General features: G+C 37.9%; 1 protein-coding gene across 13 annotated transcripts in view; it reads right to left on the minus strand.

Annotated features, from left to right (window-relative positions):
- The window catches only part of dnm1b (dynamin 1b), a 38288-nt gene that overhangs the window by 6348 nt on the left and 8485 nt on the right, over nt 1–23455 (minus strand). For 2 of the 13 annotated variants that reach the window (XM_083527667.1, XM_083527669.1), the window contains exons 6-20: nt 21370–21530; nt 18823–18965; nt 18504–18639; nt 17316–17383; nt 15120–15258; nt 14694–14780; nt 14497–14567; nt 14350–14401; nt 13191–13202; nt 11621–11734; nt 3897–4006; nt 2627–2738; nt 2044–2217; nt 511–752; nt 105–302 (exon numbers count right to left, since the gene is read on the minus strand). In XM_083527667.1, coding sequence (XP_083383793.1) covers nt 105–302; nt 511–752; nt 2044–2217; nt 2627–2738; nt 3897–4006; nt 11621–11734; nt 13191–13202; nt 14350–14401; nt 14497–14567; nt 14694–14780; nt 15120–15258; nt 17316–17383; nt 18504–18639; nt 18823–18965; nt 21370–21530 — 1819 coding nt within the window. Of the gene's footprint in view, nt 1–104; nt 303–510; nt 753–2043; nt 2218–2436; nt 2739–3896; nt 4007–11620; nt 11735–13190; nt 13203–14344; nt 14402–14496; nt 14568–14693; nt 14781–15119; nt 15259–17315; nt 17384–18503; nt 18640–18822; nt 18966–21369; nt 21531–23455 lie in introns of all 13 variants that reach the window. The other 11 variants (XR_014531239.1, XR_014531240.1, XR_014531241.1 and 8 more) reach the window with 7 other exon arrangements.

Consider the following 23455-nt stretch of genomic DNA (forward strand, 5'->3'; position numbering starts at 1 on the left):
TTTATATTCTATTTCTAAACAATTTATAATGAGGAATTAACGTATTAGAATCATTTTGGTGAACTACTGTCTACGGTAGTAAAGATTACTCCTATAGGACTCACCTGGGAACTCCTGGAGGAACACGGTTGGGGCGTGAGGGCACTTGGGGTGGTGGGCCACCATGGGGGTCTGGAGAGGCTCCAGGTCTGGAGGGGACAGGTGGAGCTCCAGCAGCCGGAGGCCCAGGAGCAGCACGAGCTCCTGGTCGAGGAGGTCCAGGAGGAGCTCGGCGCTGAGGTGTGGGGCTGGACATTGGGGATCTGTGCATGAAGAGACATTCAATCTCTGGTTGTTTTAGATCACCACAAGAGCATGCACACTTTCAAAGCTATTTGATTCACAGATAAACAAAAGAAATGTACCAAAGCACATTGTGTATCTTGTGGAATAAAGCTTGAGACATTGAAAAATTTCATGTAGAAATACAATTTGCGCAACAGTGAGGCAAAGCTTGTGCTGGTGACAGACCTTCTTCCTGAAGGTCCTCCTTGCACCTGTAGCCATGAGTCGTCCACTGGTGGTGGCATGGAAGTGGACACAGTTGTAGTACTGATGTCCCCGATAATGCTCAGGGCTTCTTTGAGTGCATGGTACATGCGCAGCATCTCATCCCTGTGCTGCGCCTGTTCAGCCGATTCCTCCATCAGAGTGTTCTGGTCTCCACATGAATACAGCTGAGCCAGCAAATCAGCATGGATGAACTCTTTAGTCTGTTAAAAAGAGAAAGAAAGAAAAAATCTGTACTGTAATGGCAGTGGTGTACGAATATTATTCCAGTAAAAGTAAAAGTGCTCACTTTAAACTTGCACTTGAGTAAAAGTAGACAAGTATTTGCCTTCAAATGTACTTTAGTATCCAATGTACTATAGTTTATTATGGCTTTAATGTCATGGGTATGGGTTTATTGTCACTCAAACTAAGCGGATTAAGACTCTTTGCTTCATCAACTCAGTTTATGTGAAAAGACTCTAATGTTACTCTTTGCACACCAATCTATCAATAGACTGATATTAATGAGTCAAACACTGAAGTCCACTAAAGGTACAAACAAGAAGCTACATAGAAGTACCAATGTTCATTAATACATTGCTGTACACTGCTATGGTAGCTGGAGCGGCAAAGCATTTGTACTCCTTTAGGTACATTCCTGTACGATGATCTTTCTGTTTGTACTATGTGTACACAAATAAGGCCAAGGGTGTTTTGACAAGTTCGAGTCAGGAGTTCCTTCCATCATTTATTCCTCTCAAAATGTTCTGCTTCCTGTTGAACTGATGCTGAACTGTATGTTCGTGCTGAGTAGATACACCAAGAGGCAATCAAAACAAGCTCAAAAAAGAGCGTGCTCTAACCTGATCGGTAACTTGACCAGTTTTTATCCACTCATAATTAAAAAGGATTTTGCAAAATGTAGTTGAGATTTGAGAAGAAATCCTTTGAAATGTAGTGAAGTTAAAGTAAGTCTAACCAAATGGAAATCCTTAAGTAAAAATAGATTTGCAAAAAATCTACTTAAGTAGAGTAATGAATTACATTTACCTAGTTACTGTCCATCAGTGTTTGAAATCAATAGCTTGTGCTTTATTTCACTTCATAGATACAGTCAGGTTTATGGCCCTGGACTCTACATCAGCCAGTGCACCCTCATATACCATGTCACATGATCTCTATTTGTCATAATTTGGTAACTGGCATATATCTTTCTAAGCACTCAATGTTTCTTATATTATTCCTTCCCTTGTATCATATTCAATGTTTCCTGTTTTTCTTTTATTTTGTGTTTCTTTCTTTCTTTAGTAAATTTGCACTGAAATTAAAATGTTTAATGCTTGCATCTGTGTTTCTTGCCCTTAATACATGACTAATAAACTATCAGAGTAAATATGCTTTAAATATGCTGTTTATTAACTCTGGTTTCACCATTTTTCCACACAATAAGGTGTTTCTGAAAGAAAAAAAAGATATATTACTCAAAAAATAGAGAATAAAACATATAATCACATTAAAGATCATAAGATGCATGATGGTCTTGGGCATCAGATCACGCACAGTCTTGTTGACGATAGCCATGTAGGAGTCCACAAGGTTGCGGATGGTCTCCACCTGCCTCTCCAGCTGAGGGTCCATGGAGTGCATGAAACTGTCCGAGCTGCTCTCCTCACTGCTTTCATTCTGCTATTCAACACAGAAGTGTCTCAACATCATACAGACTATTCTGTGAAATATTACTGAAGTCAGAAGTCGGAAGAATTGAGTCAGGTGTTATCGGGAAATAATTAAACATGAGGGATAACTCCTGTGTAGTTGAAACAAAAACCTGAGAACGAATGGTTCGTTTTCTGTTAGCGTCAGTGAAATTTAGCTTGATGATATGAACAGAAATTAAGTATTTACCTTTTCTTTGTCCTTTCAGTTCAGACATGGTTCACCAGTCAAAGAACGGACAAATGCAGGAGTTAAGAATGTCAAAGTAAAGGAACAAAGCTCTTCTTAAACATTAGTGTTATATGAAAACAAACACACTACAGTATAACAATTAAAAGAGTAGCCATGATGTCAATTACAACCAGTGACTATGTCATACCACAATTCGTTCGGGGTAAACGCCAGCACGCAGGTATGAGGCCTTCCAGCTGTCCACCTCTTCTTGTGTCTCACATGCCAGTTCTAGCTGCCTGTAATCCTTATACACATTCCTGAAAAGCAAAAGCAGTAAAAGTGCTACATGTGATGCACTACACTTTAATTGCATCTACAGCTATACAAATAGTATGATTTTACACTGTAGTGTGCATGTTCTCTCCTGACAAGTATCAAGTACTCTAGCCTAAACCAACTAACATTTAGTTGGTTCAGGATGTTCAGGATGAGGTTTAAATGAATAATCAACATAATCATTGCATGTTGCATCTGTTGCACAATAATTTTGACAGACATTTGTATGTAAATCATTTGTAAATTTGAGCTTTAAACTCTTTATAATCCAACAAAGCTGTATAGGTTAAATCACACATAATGGCCCCAAACAAAGCCTTCAAAGGCTTTCCTGTCTATTACTTCCTAAACCCTTTAGTGTTAGAGTGTAACAGATGCTGTTTCATACAACATAATTAAGTTGATGATATCAGTAGTATGGGTAGATGATCGGGTGCCATTCAAAGAAATCTGAGATCACTTCTCTTCTATCACAAGGGTCACAAGGCTACTATAAACTTTCTTTCGGCTTCTCCCGTTAGGGGTCGCCACAGCGGATCCTCCGCACGTTTGATTTGGCACATGTTTTACGCTGGATGCCCTTCCTAATGCAACCCTCCCTAATTTATCCGGGCTTGGGACTGCCACTGAGAGTGGCTGGGGATGGTTCCCTGACCGGGGATCAAACCCGGGTCGCAGCAGTGAGAGCACTGCATCTTAACCACTAGACCTAGACCTAGTCACAAGGCTACTATAAAACTCCAGTAACTGAAGTGACCTTTTTTATGGTTGTGAGTTCATCTTATTCCCAAATGAAGATTATTAAATCCAAATACCATTCCATGACTTTTGATGATCATGATCATAAGACTTCCAGACTTTTTTCTCCTGCCTGGCAGGTCCATCCTCAGCATTCTTATACCTATATACCCGTATCCCTCCTCCACACATGACCAAACCATCTCAGTTGTGACTCTTTCACCTTATGTCCAAAACATCCTACCTGTAAGTTCTAGCTAATAAACACATGTGTAATCCTGTCCATCATCATCACTCTAAATAAAATCTTCACATCTTCAACTCTGCCTCCTCCAGCTCCACCTCCTTCTTTTTGTCAATTGTTAAAGTAGAAGTATATAAAACAAAGGAACTGAACAAACCTTTGTTCTGTGTTGAAGAGGGCAAAGACGTGTTTGCTAGACATGAAACTTTTCTCGATGTCTCGGAGTTTCAGGTTATCCACAGGCAGCATGTATTTCTTCTCTTTCTCCTGTAGAGGGAAGCAATGTGAGAGAGCACCAGGGTAAAGCGTGTTCAGCTGGAATTCTTATATAGGAATTAAATATGAATATGATCTTAAATACGTTTTGCTCTAAAGTAATTGAGATGGTATCAGATGAAGTGACTAAATAAAAGCAGAAGATGAGATGAGGGTGCAGGAAAATCCAAAACTGCAATACACCACATAAATGGAATTTAATAAATACAACCTTGTTTGTTATGGACCAGTCACAAGGTGTTTTTAATGAATAAAAAATGCTTAAAAATAAATCTAGATGCTATTCTCAATACTGTAGAATGCCACTGATTATAAATCATTATTTAAAGATATATACGATCACATATGCAATCTGATTCTTGCAAATTCTCTGTTTCATCCATCACAATGTTCCATGAACTGTTTACAGAACTGTTGAAAAGCTCTCCAGTGTTCCCTCAGCATAATAATAATTAAATGGAACTTGGGTTCTATCATATTTTCCTGTAAAGTATAAGAATTTTTCCTTGTACAGTCTGTATCCAATACTAATACATTGGCTGCCAATGAAAACAGCATCTGGCAAAGGGCTAGCAGAAAATATTAAATTATAATAATTGCAACTGCAGAGAAAGCATCTGATTACGCCTGAGTCTCACTGTGGCTGTACTGTAAGTCATACTGACTGTTAAAATGTAGGGTCGGCATGGTACTATCAGCCATTATAATGCCAAATATTGTATTAACACGTTCCTGCTTTCAATTCTCTTTAATAAAAATTTCATATATTTTTTATGTCATGAAAATCTAAATGCTAACCAGGATTAAACCATTTCTACAGAATTCCAACACAGAAAAATACAGAGAAATTGCAAAGATGAAGGTTAACTGCAGTTTTAGTAATTGGAATAATTAATTTCATGATAGCAGTCTGTTCCCTGACTGGAAGAATGGTACTTTTTTTTATCCTTCTGCATTATCATGTGTTTCTATCATGTATCTTTGTGTTACACAGGCAAATCTGTATAATTTAAAAAACATAATTAATGTGTGACTAAGCAAGAAAGGGGAAATATAATAGCCCTTATAGTATAAAATAGTAGGGGAACAAGGAGCAGCAAGTGGATGATTGTATTTTTTTTTAGACATGGTTTCGAATGCCTCATATTTCTTTGTACATAAGTGAGATATAAGAGGTAAAAGATTTTAGTCGCATGATGCAAAATGTATATTAAAATTCTGTGCTTCTCCAATTATGGGCATTTTAAGTGAAGTAATGCTTATAGATGGTAAGTAAATGAAAAGTACGTGTGTAAATAATACAAGTCAATTCATTTTTTTTGTGTAGCTCTTCTAACAATGGACATTGTCTCAAAGCAGCTTTACAGAGATAAAGCAGTTATAAAATAATGCATAATTTGTGACTTACAACTGTAAGTTTGTCCCTAATGAGCGAGCCAGTGGTGATTGTGGCAAGGAAAAACTCCCTGAGATGGCATTAGGAAGAAGCCTTGAGAGGAACCAGACATAGGTGGCACAGAGGTCCATTCATTATAATTCTTTTATTATGAATGTGTGCAGAGATATGTGAATAACTAAACATGAAGAATTGCTCTCAGAAATGGAGAGTCAGGTGCCATCTGAACTACGATCTCAGTATGACACTAAAATAGATCTAGTGATGTCCGCTAGTCCAGTTAGGAATAGGATTCGACCAGGACCGAGCTTGTATCAAAGGCAACAGAATTCATTGCATATAGAAGGATTGATACAGGATAAAGTACTTATAGAGACACTCAGCTTTTGTAACACACAAATATTGCCAGTCACTAAGACAGACATGTCTGGTGTTTAAAGCATGATTTAAGAGTTGTGAATGTTGTTTAATATTGGCAAGCAGTGGTTCCTAACCCACACATGTTGATGACATATGTTCCAACTGATACCAAATATTTCTTTGTTCAGCTTTCTTTAGTGTCCCTTTAACATTTTACTGCATGTATTTAATCAAGTGTTTAAAGAAGACTTTAAAGAATTAGTGGTGGACATTGTTATGTTCGATTGTTATGTTCATTGTGTATGTCGATGATATTCTGATTTGTTCCTCTTCCATAAAACAATGCCATAGAGACTCTATCACAGTGCTAATAAGGGGCTTTTGAGCCCAACAGACTGGGGAAGCAAGCAAAGTGCTGAGGAAGTTGGAGAAAGAACTGCTAGAGCATATGAGCCAGATCCGCAGGATTATATAGATGCCATAGGTGAGCCTAGAGGAATCCAAAACCAGTATAAGGCAAGAAATGATATACTGCATAATCTGAGCCAAAATATGACTTTATAAATCCCAAAGAGGAACGTAGAGTGGATAAATAATCTGTAATATAACCAGTAGAGGTTTATTAATTAAAAAATAAAAGTTAGCAGCACTAACTGAGTTCAGAAAATAGGCAGATACTACAAGTTAAATGACTTTGTAGAGCAGACTAGTTCTTGATCGGTTGTTAGCACAATAATAAAACTGCTTCTAGTGAGACTTTTACTGAGACTACGAAGCGCATAAAAAGGCTAAGTCGGGAATTTAGGGACAATGCTGGTTTGGTTCATGGTTGTCAATGATTGGAATGCTTCTGGGTATAGTACTTCTTGTTGCAGGACTGTTTGTTTTGTTTTAACAGATCAGTTTTTTTAATAAGGGTTACTGTTAAGCAGATGATAGCGATGTGACGGCCTCCAGAGAAAAGTAAGCAACCTGTGGACTCGTTAGATTTGCTTGGAGGTCAAAATGATGATTTTGAATGGATCTCAGAGGACCGGAAATAAATTTAATGAGGTCCTGTACAGCAGTGACATCTACACCTAGGCAGAAGCTCTGCTTCCAATTCTTGAGCCAGAGGGTGGTCTAGCCTCAGTGCCATAGTTGAAGAAGATGCAGCAGAGCACATCAGATGATAAAGAGGGTTGGTGTAAGGTAGAAGCAAATGTGGCTCTCACATTGGCTTAGGAGGTTGTAGTTCTAACATGTGAGGACATCAGTGACTTGACTTTGGCAACAATTAGTATATTCGAAGCAAGTAATGTGTGAAAGTGTGTGAGAGCATCAGTTTTTTTTGAACCAGGTGTATTAGTGCAGTGACTTCATGTTAGGAGACAAGCCGGGTTTTTGTTACTTTTAATATTTTTTAGAAATTAGAGATAGATTGGAATGGATAAGGACCTGCACCATGACTGAGTCCATGTTATTTTTGATAATAGAGAATTGAAAATAGAGATGGATGGGAACCACCACCATTATGTGCTTCCACCAATATGCCATTAAAAGGTATCTAGTTATTTGAAGATAATGGTGGTAAAGATAAGGTAAAGATTGTACAATAAATAAGATGCAAAGATTGCAGAAAAGATTGCAGGCCCAGTGTCCTGGGTGAGCAAAAACGTGTTGGATGGATGGTCAGGGTTTAAGGTGGTTTCCATGTTAGAGGTTTATGTGCAGGCCAAAGACTGAAAAAATTAAGATGGATTGGTCATGCCACTATTATTGTATTAAATATATAAGAACCTAGTTATTCGAAAATAATGGTGGCAGATAAGGTAAAAGGTGGTGAATAAATAGATGGGTGGGGTTACACAGGCTGCAGAACAGGGTATCTGGAGATGCATTCGCTGTGTTTTTGGTGCTTCACTGGAACTGCCTGACTTAATTTCTGCTGAATAATGTCCTTTTTCTTTGACACCACAACCCTGGATCCTGAACTTGAAGAAAGTTTGATTCTTTGGCTTTGTAATTGAACTTTATTTTTGAATTTGTTACTTATGATATTAATCGACCATGACAATTAATGTAATTGGTCATTACAGAAGCTGCTTTTTTTATGGAATTTTTTCTACAGATTTAGTCCATGACTTTTACTTGAAAAATTACCATTAATATTATGCAGAGAAATAACATACACAATCATGCAGAAAAACAGATTAAATTATTTGGGCGTATTATTCTGTACAAAGCGAATATATATGCTGCAAACTCTTTTATCTACGACTGCTCATCAAACTGAAATCAAACGGGATTTGTGGTGGTTAAAGGTTAAATTTGTAAAGCTGAACCCCATGCTCTTGAAAGTCTCTTTAATGTTCAGTTTCCTGTGTGTGTTTGTGTGTGTGCTCAGAATAAAGGACTCTTTATGCAGTGAGCTTCAGAGGGGAAACAGCACAGAGAGATGAGTCCAAAGGCCTACATCTGGAGATACTACAACTCCATGGAAAGAAACTCCAACATTCCTTAGAGTTCGCCTCTCCAAACCCCCCTAACACACACACACACACACACACACACACACACACACACACACACACACACAGCACACACATACACATTCGTGCACACACACACACACACACACACACACACACACACACACACACACACACACACACACACACACACACACCAGTCACCAGCACATAAACACTCCCAGGCTAATACCAGCTCTTCTACTGACAGGTCATCAACATTAGTCTGGCCTGCAAAGAGGCCAATTTTCACTTCCTGTTGACCTCTGGCCTCGTACTTCCCATTTATACAAAAAAAGGAGAAAAAAAACTTCAAAATGGATAAAAACAGACGCTCCGCCTCCCTGTGCTCATTTTCCTTCTCCCCTTTTCCATTTCTTGCTGACGAAAATGTGCCACGTCGATTTGGTCAAATCCGCATTTGATCCCAAACGAACCGTTTTATCTGATCAATCCTGGAGATTTTTTTCCTCCTCAATGAAAAGTTTTTGCTTTTTTACAAACCATCAGTTTAATTCCTAAAAGAATATTTGGTGTTAGATTTTACTTTCTGACCCTTTCTGACAAGCAAATTTGTCTTTTTTCAGCATTTGGTTCCCAAAGCTGTTTGAGGAACTGAAAGGAGATTTACAAGCTGACCATGGTGAAACAGGTCAGGGTAGGACCAACGTCCTGCCACCCACGTTCCTGTCTACTCTTAGCACCATCAAACACTGATACTCCTCTAAGGACCCTCCTCTCCGCTCCCCTCAAACCACCCACCACTCCCTCGCTCGGACCTCCGTCAGTGCACAGCAGGAGAAAGGAAGAGAGAGGGAGGGAAGGATGGAGGGAAGGAAGGATGGAAGAAGTTTTTTGAGAGAAGCGAGAAGATGTCCAGTTGCCGACACCATTTGGCAACCTACACGGGAACGCTGAGGTATCCTTTAAAGTCTTTTCAAGTATTTATGGCCTGCATATGTGCAGAGGGGCTTTGGAATGATACTAGACAATGTAGATGTGTGGATGAGGTCCAGAAACATAAACAAGTCAGAGATATGCAGGCTTCCTGTTTCATTCGTCAATGTGTTGTACATATTGTTGTCCACTTTTTTTTGTTTTACATGATGCCAGGTTTCTGTTATGTTAAAGCCATTCCACATTGTAATGCAGACAGATGTAAGACATGAGAATGTATGAATAGGAAATTGCTCTAAGATCATAAAATAATGCATAAAGTATTTAAAAGAGTATGCACTTATATTTAAGTCTATTCTTCTTATTCCTTTTAGCAACTAATACCATGTATCATATTTACTGATTATATTTGCCTAGAAATGTTCTATATGCATGTATTAATCCCCCTCTTGGAGTAGTTTTTGTGTTTGGTCCTTCTCCATGTCTACGGAATCAGAGGCCTGGCCCGCTTACCCAGTGTTCAGACTACCTGTTCAGGACAGAGTGAGTGTACAGTAGTCTGCACATTGGTTAGGCTGATCAGGGGTAAGCACAATGAATCCCTATCCTATACAAGCACATCACCATGCTTTTGGATGGAAAAGGTTTTCTTTAACATTTTTTTTTTTTGCTAGAAAATTCAACATGGGTGCATTCAATTACAAGAACAAGTAGTCAAAGTATTGCTACGCCAGTCCCTGTACGACGTCTGGCAGAGGTCTTACAGATATCCCAGAGACAAAATGGAGATTAGTAAGCGTATATTAATTCCTGAACTTCCTGAATTAAAAAGAACAAATAAATAAATAGAGTTGGAAGCAGGTCTTACGCCAGAGAGGAGGCGAGCAAGCTATCAGGAATACTGTTATCATCTTTAGAAAAAATGAAGCAGACATTTAAACTTTGTTGGTTTGTTCCTTGGTCCATTCATTTTTTCCAGAAGAACATGTGTGTGTGTGTGTGTGTGTGTGTGTGTGTGTGTGTGTGTGTGTGTGTGTGTGTGTGTGTGTGTGTGTGTGTGTGTGTGTGCAATGCTCTACATGTGATTGAAATAAAAGAAACTGCACTGTGTATCATGCAAAAAATAAATAAATAAAATGATAAAAAAAAATAAAAAATGGTGTATTCTTACTGCTTTTTTTTTTTTTTTTACACTCAAGACAAACAGACAAAAAGCCAGACTGGCAACTACTTAAAATTCTTGCCTGAATCACTGATTTGACTCTCTTCTCCTCTGAAATCTCCTTTAGGAGATGATGAGGATGTTTTCTATTAGCTTCAGCTTTTTTTGCAGACATTAGGAAGTGCTGGGCTTCACAGGGGCTTGCAGAAGTGTTGGACTTGCAGACTCCGAGTCTGGTATGTAAGGTAATAAAAACCAGATGCCCCCCTCCCCAAGGCCCAGAGCAGCCCGACTCACCACAGCCTGATCTAGCCCAGCTACATGCCTGATGTCTGGTGCATTGAATGGGGGCTGGGTGGGGGTCATGGACTCACCATAAGACATGAACACACACACACACATACACACACACACACCAAATCCGAGATGTGTGTATGTGTTTTTCTATGATTAGAAGTAAATATAGAGATCCTGCGTTCATTTCAATGAATGCACAGAAAATTTACTTTATGCATCCTGGTGTTTGTACTCATCCACCTTTTCTACCATTACCTCAGGGAGGACCGGTGCGCCTTCCAGAAGAACAGCATATGCCAAACAATGCATTATAGCCAAGGTATTAATCACCAGGAAAGACGGGTTCCAAGACATATAGTCTAAATACACTTCAAGGCAACTAACCCCCCTTTCCCATAAGCCTGAAGTATGCGTGCATTAAAATAAACATATGATGATTTACACAGTGTTTAAACTGAATAACTTTCTAGGGAAAGGTTAGATTAGGGAGTTCAAGAAAACCCCCATAGTGTCAGATGGCAAAAAAATATCTTGCAACAGAATGAAAAAATGAACTGGCTACTTGTGAATGATTTAACAATGAAACTATTAGATTTTAGCAACACTTTAAATCAAGGTATCAGACAATGGCATAATAAAAATGTTATGGGGCAAATATTTATACACACATGCACTTCTTGACAGAGCTTTTTTTATGTACTTTATTTTTTTCAGTTAACTAGATTCATGATCATTCAGGTGAAAAAAAAAAGAACACCTTAGATGTTTAACAGAAAACTTGTAGTTACAAAAATTGCTAAAATGAATATAGGTCATTAGTAGATTCTTCCTCAAAAGCAGTTTAAGGACAATGAAAGGCCTCATTATGTTGGTTTGGCATGATAGCCTCCAGTATGTAGATCTAGATCTAGTGTGTGATCATATGGATGTGATTAAATAGATTGTAGTGTTTTTGGGAACTTTGGTAAAGGAGTGGTACTCACCTCGTCATCTTTGTACCAGGACAGAGTTTCAGCAGTGAGGACAAACCAGTACTCTTTCGCTCCTCCCTTCATGATGCCAATGTTATTGATGGTTAACCAGCCCTTTCTGATCACCTACACAAAGCCATATTAAAAATGTTTAAAGTGTAGCAGATAAAGCACTGCATGTGTGTCTGATTATGCAGTACCACTAGTGCATACATTGTATGCTATGATCTCTATAACATTATTTCGAAGTATTTAGTAAGAAATAAAACACAATTACAGGAATATAATAACAGGATGATGTGAGGCTCTTATACCACTCCAATTCTCCTATACTTTCTATTTATTTTTATTTGAAATGACATTATATTTGATATTATATCTACATGGGATACTGTACTGAGTCACAGTTAGTGTTGTAAATCCAATAAAGACATCAGAATCAGAATTTAACTCTATTTCACAAAATGCACAGGGGTCAAATTACAGTATGGCCATAATTTAATACGGAAGAATCAGGCACATATATTAACACCTTCATGTAAATTCGAAAAACGAATGTTTACCATATTGTAAGCTTCTCCACATCAATGAAAAACATGAGGTTTTGAAGATCTGTAAATATTGATTCAAAGCACTTTCTTGTTTTTGCTCATCTCATAGCAGTTAGAACACAAACCATCAGTAGAAGTGTGGCATGGTCCATCATGAGCAGAAAATCCACATTCTGGCTGTAGAACCTCCACTCAACTCATAACAGTAACCGACTCAGCACTTAGCTTGAACATTGCTAACATTTTAGCTATCGTTCTGTTTTTATGCAACTTTTTTATTTAGTAGCTGAATTGTAAAAAGTGTGCCGTATGAGTGTATGTGGAGGAGAACATTAGAGAGGGATTTTTACTTTTCACATGTACAGCATGATACAGCATCCCTGGAGCAGAATGGGTTAAGGGCCTTGCTCAAGGATGGCAGTTTGGCGATACTGGGTTTTGAACCTCTGACCTAGTGATTAGTAACCCAGCATTTTAACCACTGGGCTACCACTTCCCACATAACAGTATATTCTATAGTTATATATGCACATTGTATTTGGATCATTTGTAAATTATATTCAGCAGGCTATAATCACACACACACACACACACACACACACACACACACACACACACACACACACACACACACACACACACACACACACAGTCTATATTTACATTAATCTGAATAAAGTCCACAGTGAGATCGTGTTTTATCTAAAGTGGATCATTTTATTAAAATAACTTTGTAGATTGAAAAAATAAAGAGATTCAAAAACATATTTGTCAGATGTCCCATTCAAACTTAAGACATTGTTGTGTCTGCGATCCAGGGTACAAAATGTTCACTAGCAACTGAAAAAAAATAGGTGCATATGCACATGCACATGCATGGAAAAGAGATCTTAACATTTTTAGACATTTTAGCCTAAACAAGCAATTTTTGGAAAACCCGTTTACAGGTTCAGTAGTTTTTCAGCTCTATACAGACACACACAAACACACACACATACACACTTTCAGACAAACAATCTGTGCACACTTACCATTATCTCATCCTGTGTTACCGTTGCCATAGCAACGGTGGCAAAGCAAAGGAGAGGGTTTAAGAGAGATAATTAGATAAGCTGAAAAAGACAGGCTGTAGAGAAACAAGCGACAGAAAGTGGAGAAGCAAAAAGAAACAGTAGAAGAGAAATAACTTACAGGTACATGCCTCTCATGCCTCACAGTCCAAAAGTTTCAGTAATAAGTGCACTCTCAATAACAGAGCGAATAACACATCATTATGATATCTAATATCCATGACATGTGTATAGTGTTCGATCATTAATTAGTGTTTTATCGGTGACATATTTTAATGTTGAACAACAGTATAAAGGAGTGGTTTGTCTGGTTTTAACCACTCTGCTGTTTATGAGGCATATTCCAATTACAGTGAACAAATTGACAATCTTTTCCTTGCACTGTACCTGTCCCCAAACCCTTGTTAGACACTAATATGTTTTATAAGTCATAAGTAAACAGAATTAACATTAATTTAGACTCATTGTCAAGCTATTTACAGGATCTCAGAAATGCCTAGAGAATTTTAGATTTTGAGTTTATACAAACCTTTTAAGACATTGACGATAAAGAATGTAATAATGTTTTTGTTATTTAGTCAAAAACATAAGTATGTACAGTGCAACCTCGATACTCGCGGGGAACTATCGAGGTCGCGAGTGTCACGGTCAGGTCGAGGTTCCACTGTACTCTATAGGGACAAAAGTTCGTGGGCACCTGACCATAATATTCGTATTTACTTTTTAAACAATCCATTCCGCCTTAAGTCCCCATATACTGTTATAAAAACCTCCACTTTTCTAGGAAGATGTTCCACTAGATTTTGTCAGGCACGTCATGTACGGATGTAGGTGAGCTGAGGAGGCCTGGGGTGCAGTCAGGATTGTAAATCATCCCATATGTTTGAGGTCAGTGCTCATGGCATGTTTTATGGACCTCACTTTGTGAACAGGGGCATTGTCATGCTGGAACAAGTGATGGCACGATTGTATGCTACCACAGCCGTTTACATCCTATACATTTGTGTGCCTTTAACATTGTGGTAACTTTTGGAAAAAAGCAACACATATGACTAGAAAAGTCAGGTGTCCCAATACTTTTGTTTATATAGTGTATGTGGGCTGCTGATGCTTACTGTACCTGATTTCCTGCAGCCTTCTTTTTACTCATCTGACTGCTCCGTTGTTGTGCACTGCCAAGTAAAATCCCACAAATTTCAAACTTATAGTAACCGCATACAACATTGTATAAAAATACACTGTATACAAATTATACAGGATTTCTTACTTAGCAAAACCGATAAAATCTTCATGGTTGGTGTTCATGTAGGCCAGCTCAATGTCTATCAGCAGCATCACCTACAACATAAAAGACAATATCACATGCACTTATTTCTAAAAGCAGTTCATGCGTTCATGTCACATTGTTGTTGCAGTCCTATACAATATCGTATTATACAAAATTCATTGTAGATACAAGCAAACCTGGTCTTTTGTGCGACTCTCTCTGTCACGGATGTGCTGGGTGACAATCCTCTCCATTTCCTCCCTCAACATTGGGTATTGAGCAAGCTGTTTTGCACAGAAGAATTCATAGTGTTTTACTGAAAAACCTTTTATAGATGAGTATGAAATCTGGTCATTGACACCAACTTCTATTCCTAGGTGTGTAGACAAAGTATTAAATTGAAAAGAAACTAAATGTAGATCATATTTTAGCTGCTCCTTTTTCAGCGAAACATTTTATCAGTCTAAGATGTAAAAAGCATTGATGGGAGAGAGTTCGACTCACAGAGCTATGTGTATGTGTGCTTATACGTGTGTTAGTGAAACTTGAACATGGCATAATAAAGCCTTTTTCCTTTAGGAACCTGGTGCCAGCGAGTAAACATTTCTCAGATGTAGGCTCACCTTCTTTGTGCACTGTCTGACTGTACTGACGAGCTCAGAGATGACCAGGTCCACACATTTCTGACATGGCTCTTTAATCTTAGCTATCTGTCTTTTCACGATCGTCTCAAAAGCCATATCAGGAGTGAAGAGGCCAGTCCTGGGCAGCAAGATAAAGAGAGAGAGACTTTCTTAACAGAAATATATGTCATCTCACTGCAAAATGCACATATCAACATACACCAATCAGGCATAAAAATATGACCACCTGCCTATATGTTGGTCCCCTTTTTGCTGCCAAAACAGTTCTGACCCATCAAGCATTAACAGCATTAACTTTTTCAGCAATTTGAGCTACAGGAGCTCGTCTGTTGGATCGGACCACATGGGCCAGCCTTTGCTCCCCATGTTCATCAATAAGCCTCGGTCACCCACGACCCTGTCACTGGTTCACCACTGTTCCTTCATTGGAGCACTTTTGATAGATACTGAACACTTTAGACCAGGAACAGCCAACAAGCGCTCCAGTTTTGGAGATGCTCCTGAAGCGTCTACCTCTTCACATATGTACATATGCAGTTTCCAGTCAACCATCAGATGTAATATGGCAGCAGGACAATGCGTCTAATTAGATCGAGGTCAAGCATTTAAGTTAATGTTTACATCCAGTTTTAATTTGTGCCCACGATAGCCTCAGATTCTGGTTCTTGACTGACAGGGGTGGAACTCAATGTGGTAGTTTTGGCCCTATCTTATTTACAGCCTTGCTTCATTGATGATTGAAGGCATTCATTTATGTGTAACTCTTTTAAGCCATTGAGATTTGCATGTGTGCTAAGGATCATTGACTTGTTGCATGAACCAGTATCAGACCAGGTTAAGCTGATGGATGAATGACCTCACATTTCTGTTCTACTTTCATGTGGTCTCATGAATATTCTAATATAAATTGTAGGTCATTATTGCCTAATTGACTGCTATTTTCCCAGCTAATATGGCAGCAAAACAAGGCCAAATTTAGCAGACACCCTTATCCAGAGCGAAGTACAAAAGTGCTTTGAAGTCTCTATCAATAAATAAATCATCACTGGTTCACTAGGCTGCAAACTTGTTATATCACTATATTATTGGTCTAAAACTCTGTTAGGAGGATTTATAGCACACTTTTTTTACCTACACTTCTTCTTTCGGCTGCTCCCATTAGGGGGCGCCACAGCGAATCATCCATCTCCATACCCCCTGTCCTCTACATCTGCCTCTTTCAAACCAACTACATGCATGTCTTCCCTCACCACATCCATAAACCTCCTCCTTAGCCTTCCTCTTTTCCTTCTTCCTGATGGCTGATGTCTCTCCTCTGCACATGTCCAAACCATCTCAATCGGGCTTCTCTCACTTTGTTACCAAAACGTCCTACATGCGTGGTCCCTCCAATAAACTCATTTCTAATCTATTTTTACCTACGCTCTTTACCTAAAACATAAAACAAATAATCCACCCACTCAACTGCTCAATGGGATGTTTGTGCTTATTAGTTGTGCTTGGTTTTCACCAGGCATGGCACCATTCATGATGACCAACCATCTGCAATTTGGTCTCATCAATCCAAAACATTGTTTAGAACTTGAATGTTCACATGCAATTTTGCAAAACTGAGTCATGCAGCAATATTTATTTTGGAGAGAACAGCTTTATTCTAACAGCGTTGCAATTAAATATATTTTTTGTTGTTGTTCTCACCAGATACTATTTGTAAGGACCCCACAATTATTGTTTAGATAAATAACAATATAACTTGAGGGAAGGTGCACTTTCTTTTTCCCATGACTATATATACATTGGTTTTATGTTTTATATAATATATTTAGTTATACTATATAAAATATTAATTATATTGTATATAATATACCCCCACACCACTGTGCTGTTAAATGTTTAATTTGGAGCAAAATAAATGTTAAATGTTGGTCTGGTATAAAAAAATATCTTCAGAGAAATAATTGTCAATTTACTGAACAGTAATATGTTGTTGTTTTGTTTTGTTTTCCTGCTTGTTTTTGCATAAATTGAGATTTTTTTTTAAATATAGTAGACACAGACACGTAAATTTATGAGTCTTCTATCTAATACACTTTGATGTCTAATCTGATAAACCGTGTGTGTGTGTGTGTGTGTGTGTGTGTGTGTGTGTGTGTGTGTGTGTTTGTGTACACGCACCTGATACCATGGATGTTTTTGATAGCATAGCTGATCTCCTTACGCAACTCTTTCTCATCAAATTCCATCTAAACAAACAAGATAGAGAAAGGAAAGACATGTGGGCACTGCAGATGTGATGTACATTGTGAAGTACCAGGTTGCCAGGTTGCAGCAGGCAAACTATAGTTCAAAACACACAAACATTTTTAAACTATCCTGTGTCTGTGGTGCAGTAATTTTTTTTAAATATAGGAAAATTCTATTATTGTCAGAGACACAATGTCTGGACTTTCATTAGATTTCTGTTTATTTAGTTGTTAAAAGATCACAGTTCCCATTCAGTGTTTTAATCTATCCAATTTGGCAACTCTAATATTAACAGCTTTGCCTACTGTTTATCCATTAGTATTTGTTGCAGTTCTCTGTTTGAACGCTAGGGGTAATAAAAGCTTCATGAAAGGTAAGTGGGAAATCAGCTTTTTTTTTAAATATTGTTTTTATTTTATAATTGTGGAGAGGAAGGTGAGTAAATTAATGGAACATCAGTTTATTTTTGTCAAATAATGACAACTGTTGATTATCATAAGCGTGAGGAAATGTCACCCAAAACAGTGTTTAAGCATTTTCATAAACCATTTATACTTTTCCGTTAAAACTTTGACAAAGAAAATTGCCAAGAATGCATGGAAAACCCGGGGTCAGTTTATGAGGTTAATACTGATGCTTCTTCTAGAGATGTGGCTGCAGTAAAAGGATGCTTTGAATTGTGATAATTGGGTATCTTGCTTTATTAATTGCATTCAGTTTTACTGCATGAGATACCTGTCTGTGATGCAGCACTCTGGTAACTGCATTTCTGTACAATATTGATGGTATCAAGAGGTGGATTGATTCAGGCAGGATCATTGATAGATTGTAATGCTGCTATTAAGTAGATCTTACTAGTTTCTTCACTTCAGGCTTCTACAATTTTCTGAACAGGAAATATTTTAGCTTAGTATTTGTTTTGTATTTTCTTAAAAGGCACTTCAAAATTTTTATTTCAACAATGATGGTGATAGTAAGTTGGGTGAGAAATACTCTTAAAATAATGTTAGTTTAAACAGCTCTAATAAATGCAATTATGTTTGCCTCATAGCCAACTAAAGAACCTTTACAGCCATATATTCCCCTTATAAGAGGAATCATTTAAAGGAAATGAATCACCTTGACCAGTTCAAAGGGGAAACGCTCATGAAAGATACGGTTGATCCTGGCTCCGCCTGACAGCTCATACGTATCGATCTGATCACCAGATCCCTCAATACACTTCTCAAAATCTACTGCAAACTGCTGGACCATTCTGTAAAAAAAGAAAGCAGGAGCTGAACGATAGATACTATTAATACAGGATATTGATCAACAGCATCAGAAAAATAAATGATCACACCGAATTAAGTTTACTGCCACACACATTATATATTATAAATAGCAAATTTTTTTAAGGATTTCTAAGAAATAATGGCAGCACAAAAATTCAACTGACTGAAGAAGAGCTTTTGTCTTGCGGGAAGGGTCGTCCGGGCGGAAGTTCTTGTACTCTTCCACTTCCTTCTCAATGGACAACAGCTGGCTTTGCAGCTTGTTCCTCAGCCCTGGCAGCGTATCTCGAATATGATTGGTCAGTTGCTGCAAACAGAGGAAATCCACATACAGATGTTCGTTGTCAAAATATTTACATTTAAATTTACAGCATTTAGCAGACGCCCTTATCCAGAGCAATGTACAAAAGTGCTTTGAAGTCTCTATCAATGAATAAATCATCACTAGTTGCAAACCTTGGATACTATCTGCCTAAAACTCTGTTGGAAGGAATTATAGCACACTTTTTTAAATACGTAAAAACCAAAAAAGAGAAAAAACAAGTGCTAGTTTAAGTGTTTTAAATTTAAGTGAGGCAGTGTGGTGCAGTTCAAGAAATGATAAGAGCTTTGAAGTAAGAGGAGAGTTCCTCCAATTATCTGCTTTGTAGGCAAGCATCAGTGTTCAGAGGTTGTGTGGGAGAATTTAGGCAAGTTAGGAAGGTTTGGGCAAAGATACAACAAAATGTGTTTTAAAATAAATACCCTTACCAAATACCCTAACTTTAAGTCTATCAAAATAAACTACAAAACACAGCAGCCACACCATGTATCAAAATAAACTACTGTGTTTTGTATTTTAAAAATAATTTTAAAAAAGAAAGCATAAAATTTGTTGTTGTGCCTATATGATTTGTTCCTTCACCATTACACCGACACAGTTGATTAAGTAAACAATGTTTGATAGCAACAACTTTTATCTGGCTGAGTAACGCAATAAATCTGACATATGCAACCAGTTAACTGATCAAATATTCACATATATAATCCCTTTGATCTCCCAGATGAAGGTTTGCTTTGAAGTAAACAACAGTTTTAATGTTTAACAGTTTGCGAATTTTTCATAATTGTATCATAATTTAGTTACTTGGTGTTAATGCAGGGTTAATTCGCATCAGCAACACTGACTCAATGACAAACAAGTCATTTATAAGTAAACAATTTGTTTCTAATTCATTAATTTGATTGTTAATCATAAATATAATAATATATTATGTGACAGGTAGTCATTCATGCAATGGTATGTATAATCATGATCCTACTAAACAGCTATTTTACAATATTACAGGGTACAATATTTGGCAATTAAATATTTCTTTATAAATCATTGGACACCTATTTGAAAGTTGAAAACAAACATGGAAACCAAACATCAACAATTAATAAATGATCAATTTGAAAGCTGGCAGTTTGCACGTTTCTTAACTTGACCACCGTCTTCCATCTGGATCAATATTATGTTCTGATCTCAACAAGTCTGGGCAAACTACTGAGTAGGAACTAATCAGAGGCCACATTTTTATGACGTCATCATGTAGACTTACAAAGTATTTTACTATATTTTAAAACTACAAAAATACAAAACACTAAAGTATTTCGATACTAATATGAAGCCATTTTTATCAACCCTATTAAATACAAATGACAAAATACTTTTTTATATTTGAAAACTAAAACTTTCTTTCAGCTCTTCCCATTAGGGGTCGCCACAGCGGATCATCCGAATGTTTGATTTGGCACATTTTCTAACGCTGGATGCCGTTCTGAACGCAACCCTCACCATTTATCCGGGCTTGGGACCGGCACTAAGAGTGACTGGGGTTGGTTCCCTGACTGGGGATCGATACATATTTAAAATACATGTATCATAAATACTGCCCTTCCCTGTATGCAGCAGCATTTTGGATCATTTGCAGAGAACAAATTGCATTTAGACCTGCCAGTTAAAATTTGCAGTAGTCCAGTCTCGAAATGACTCTGAACAAGCACCTGAGCAACCTGTGTCGGTAAAAATACCCGAATCCTTCTGATCTTGTAGAGAAGAAAACCAACAAAAGTGTGTTGCATTAGCAACATGAGAAAAAGGACAGTTGATTGTCTATGGTTACCCCAAGTTTTCAAACAGTGGCTAAGGAGCAGAAAAGAGAAAACAGCTTGTTCTTATGCACCTCCAGTCCAAGAGGTGAATTTGAGTCGTAATTGTGATGATAGATAAGCATAATAAGCCACAAAGTATTTTTTTTAATAATGCAGTGATCAAAACTTATTTGATCACATAACCTTGGGTGTGAATTTGGAGTTGTCTAGGTTAGGTATGGTTCAATTTCATGTACAAGTAAAAATAAACAGTATGGTACAGCTAACTGATGATTGCAGCAAAGTGCCAGTGTTCAGCTTTTGGTTAAACCCTGGCACTTAGCTCTTAGTTTTAGTATCATTACTGGATTGGTTGCCTTCATTTTCTACCATTGCTCTTCACAAATTTATTGGATGTGGTGAATTCCCTCATTTCAATCAACAGTCACTTTGTTATAGTGAAATATCTCATGATGCAGGACATATTTCTTTCTTCTTCTTTGACCTACAAATTCTGTACATATATTGCCTCTCCTTTCATTATGTCTTTAAAGCGAGCATTTCATTGTGAATGTACATCCACCACTATCTCGTACCTGGTTGAGGACTTTTTGAAGGTAAGGCGTCCCCATGCGGTCAGCCAGGTGACGATAGGAAGGGTGGCTGAGGAAGAACTTCCTCTCAGCAGCCATTGCAGCAGTGATGTCCTTTTTTCCGTCAATGTCTTTTTGACTGCGGTTTACCACCCCAATGTAACCTATAGCAGCATCAGGCATCAGCAAACTGGATCACAACCTTGTTATGAGGTGTACAAGAACCCTAGAGTAAAGATTCTCAATGTGAATGGCAAAGGACCCATGAGATTCATGATTCTTTATTTAATCTTGGCTTTAATAAAAAAGAGTTCCTGTTATTTTTGTCTTAGAGGGAAACGAAAAGATTAATCACAGCAAATAAGGCAGTGTGTGCTATGGATAAAAGTATAGTGTTTAGGTATAAATGTGGTGCAGGCTGAAGGTTTGCCACTTATTGTATCCATATATCGTATCAGGTTTGATCATGAGCTTGACTTACTGTGTGCACATTATTTCACACTGTTCTCCTCTGCTCATTTAGTTATTCAATTCATATGTTCTTTAGTTTCGTCAAACCTGCCAAATATTATTTATAAATTGCCCATGTGTAAATGTGTGCCTTTGTGTGCATAGTTTAATGAGATAGGCTGGCATCCCATCCATGTGTGAATTATAAAAGTTATTATCTTTAGTGACCAACAACCACTAACCAGTTCTAGTCAGGGTTATGGTAGAATGAAAGCCAACCTTGAAAGACATTAGACATGATGAGTAAACACTAACCCTAACCTTACACCTTAGACAAGAGAACTCCAACATGTCCTAAAAGAAAACATCAACTAAATCAAATAGGTTAACACAAACAGTAAGCCAAGCTCAGGATTGAATTGGAAACCCTAGAGGCAGATATGTAGTTTATTATGCCCATGTTTTTGAGATCGTGCCTTTGTGTTAAAGAAGTTGTATATTCACTTTCAGAAAGGCAGCTCTTTTCACACCTTCAGTGCTGATCTGAGAAGTAACAAGAAGTATGGGGGTAAGGTGGATGGGACAGAGGGAGTCAGTGATGCAAACATGACTGAGAACAGAGACATTCCTGATCATCATCTTTTCTCTGCTTGTGTTTTGTATGGTGGATGTTCAGCTTTTGTATTAATATACTAATTATGGCTGTCATAACTAAACCGAATTAATTTTAACGGCACTAATTTTTATTAACGAGCAATTAATGCAGCGGCCATTTCTGTTTGACCATTTTCAGATAACAAATAAATCAATATAAAAGAGGATGTATACAGCACATTTGTGGCATTTTTTTCCTCATAATAACCGAAACGAACTTAAATTACTCAGATTTTTTTTTATTGTACAGATAAGGGCAATACATCATTTAAATCTGTAAAGGTTCCACTTTTATTTATATGGACTCATAATAACAACAAAACACTGCGCTTCTGTAAAATAAAGAAAACAGACAGGGGGCGCTCTCTGCCATCTTTCTTAAATAAAAAATCTTTCGGCTTCTCCCGTTAGGGGTCGCCACAGCGGACCAGCCGCATGTTTGATTTGGCACGTTTTAACGCTGGATGCCCTTCCTAACGCAACCCTCCCCATTTGTCCGGCTTGGGACCGGCACTAAGGCTTGTGCAACCCTAATGGCTGGGGTTGGTTCCCTGACCAGGGATCGAACCCGGGCCACAGTGGTGAGAGCGCCGCATCCTAACCACTAGACCACCAGGGAACCTTTGCCATCTTTCTTAAATGTTACTTTGAAACATTTTACAAGAATATTTTGTCTTCATGTTCTATGTTGAGTTTGGTTTTACCAGTGGTGGGCTGTCAGGATTTAGTACTGACTCAATGGGGTCTCAAAGCTTTAAGAATGCAATATCTTTTTTGCAGACCTCAATGGCCTTGCTGCATTTTTTCTCCAGATCTCCGAGCGCACGCAACTACTGGACGATTTTTGCCAGCGGCGTCTTCCTCGTGTGGCACTGACTCTTTTGGCAGTACACCTCAAGATTGGTTAGAACAGTTTTTAAAAAAAAAAAGAAGAAATGCCCTCAAGGAGGTGTTTAACCACATACTGGAACATCATGTTGAATAT

This window comes from Silurus aristotelis (assembly GCF_946808225.1).
Source record: "Silurus aristotelis genome assembly, chromosome: 23".
NCBI classification, from domain to species: domain Eukaryota; kingdom Metazoa; phylum Chordata; class Actinopteri; order Siluriformes; family Siluridae; genus Silurus; species Silurus aristotelis.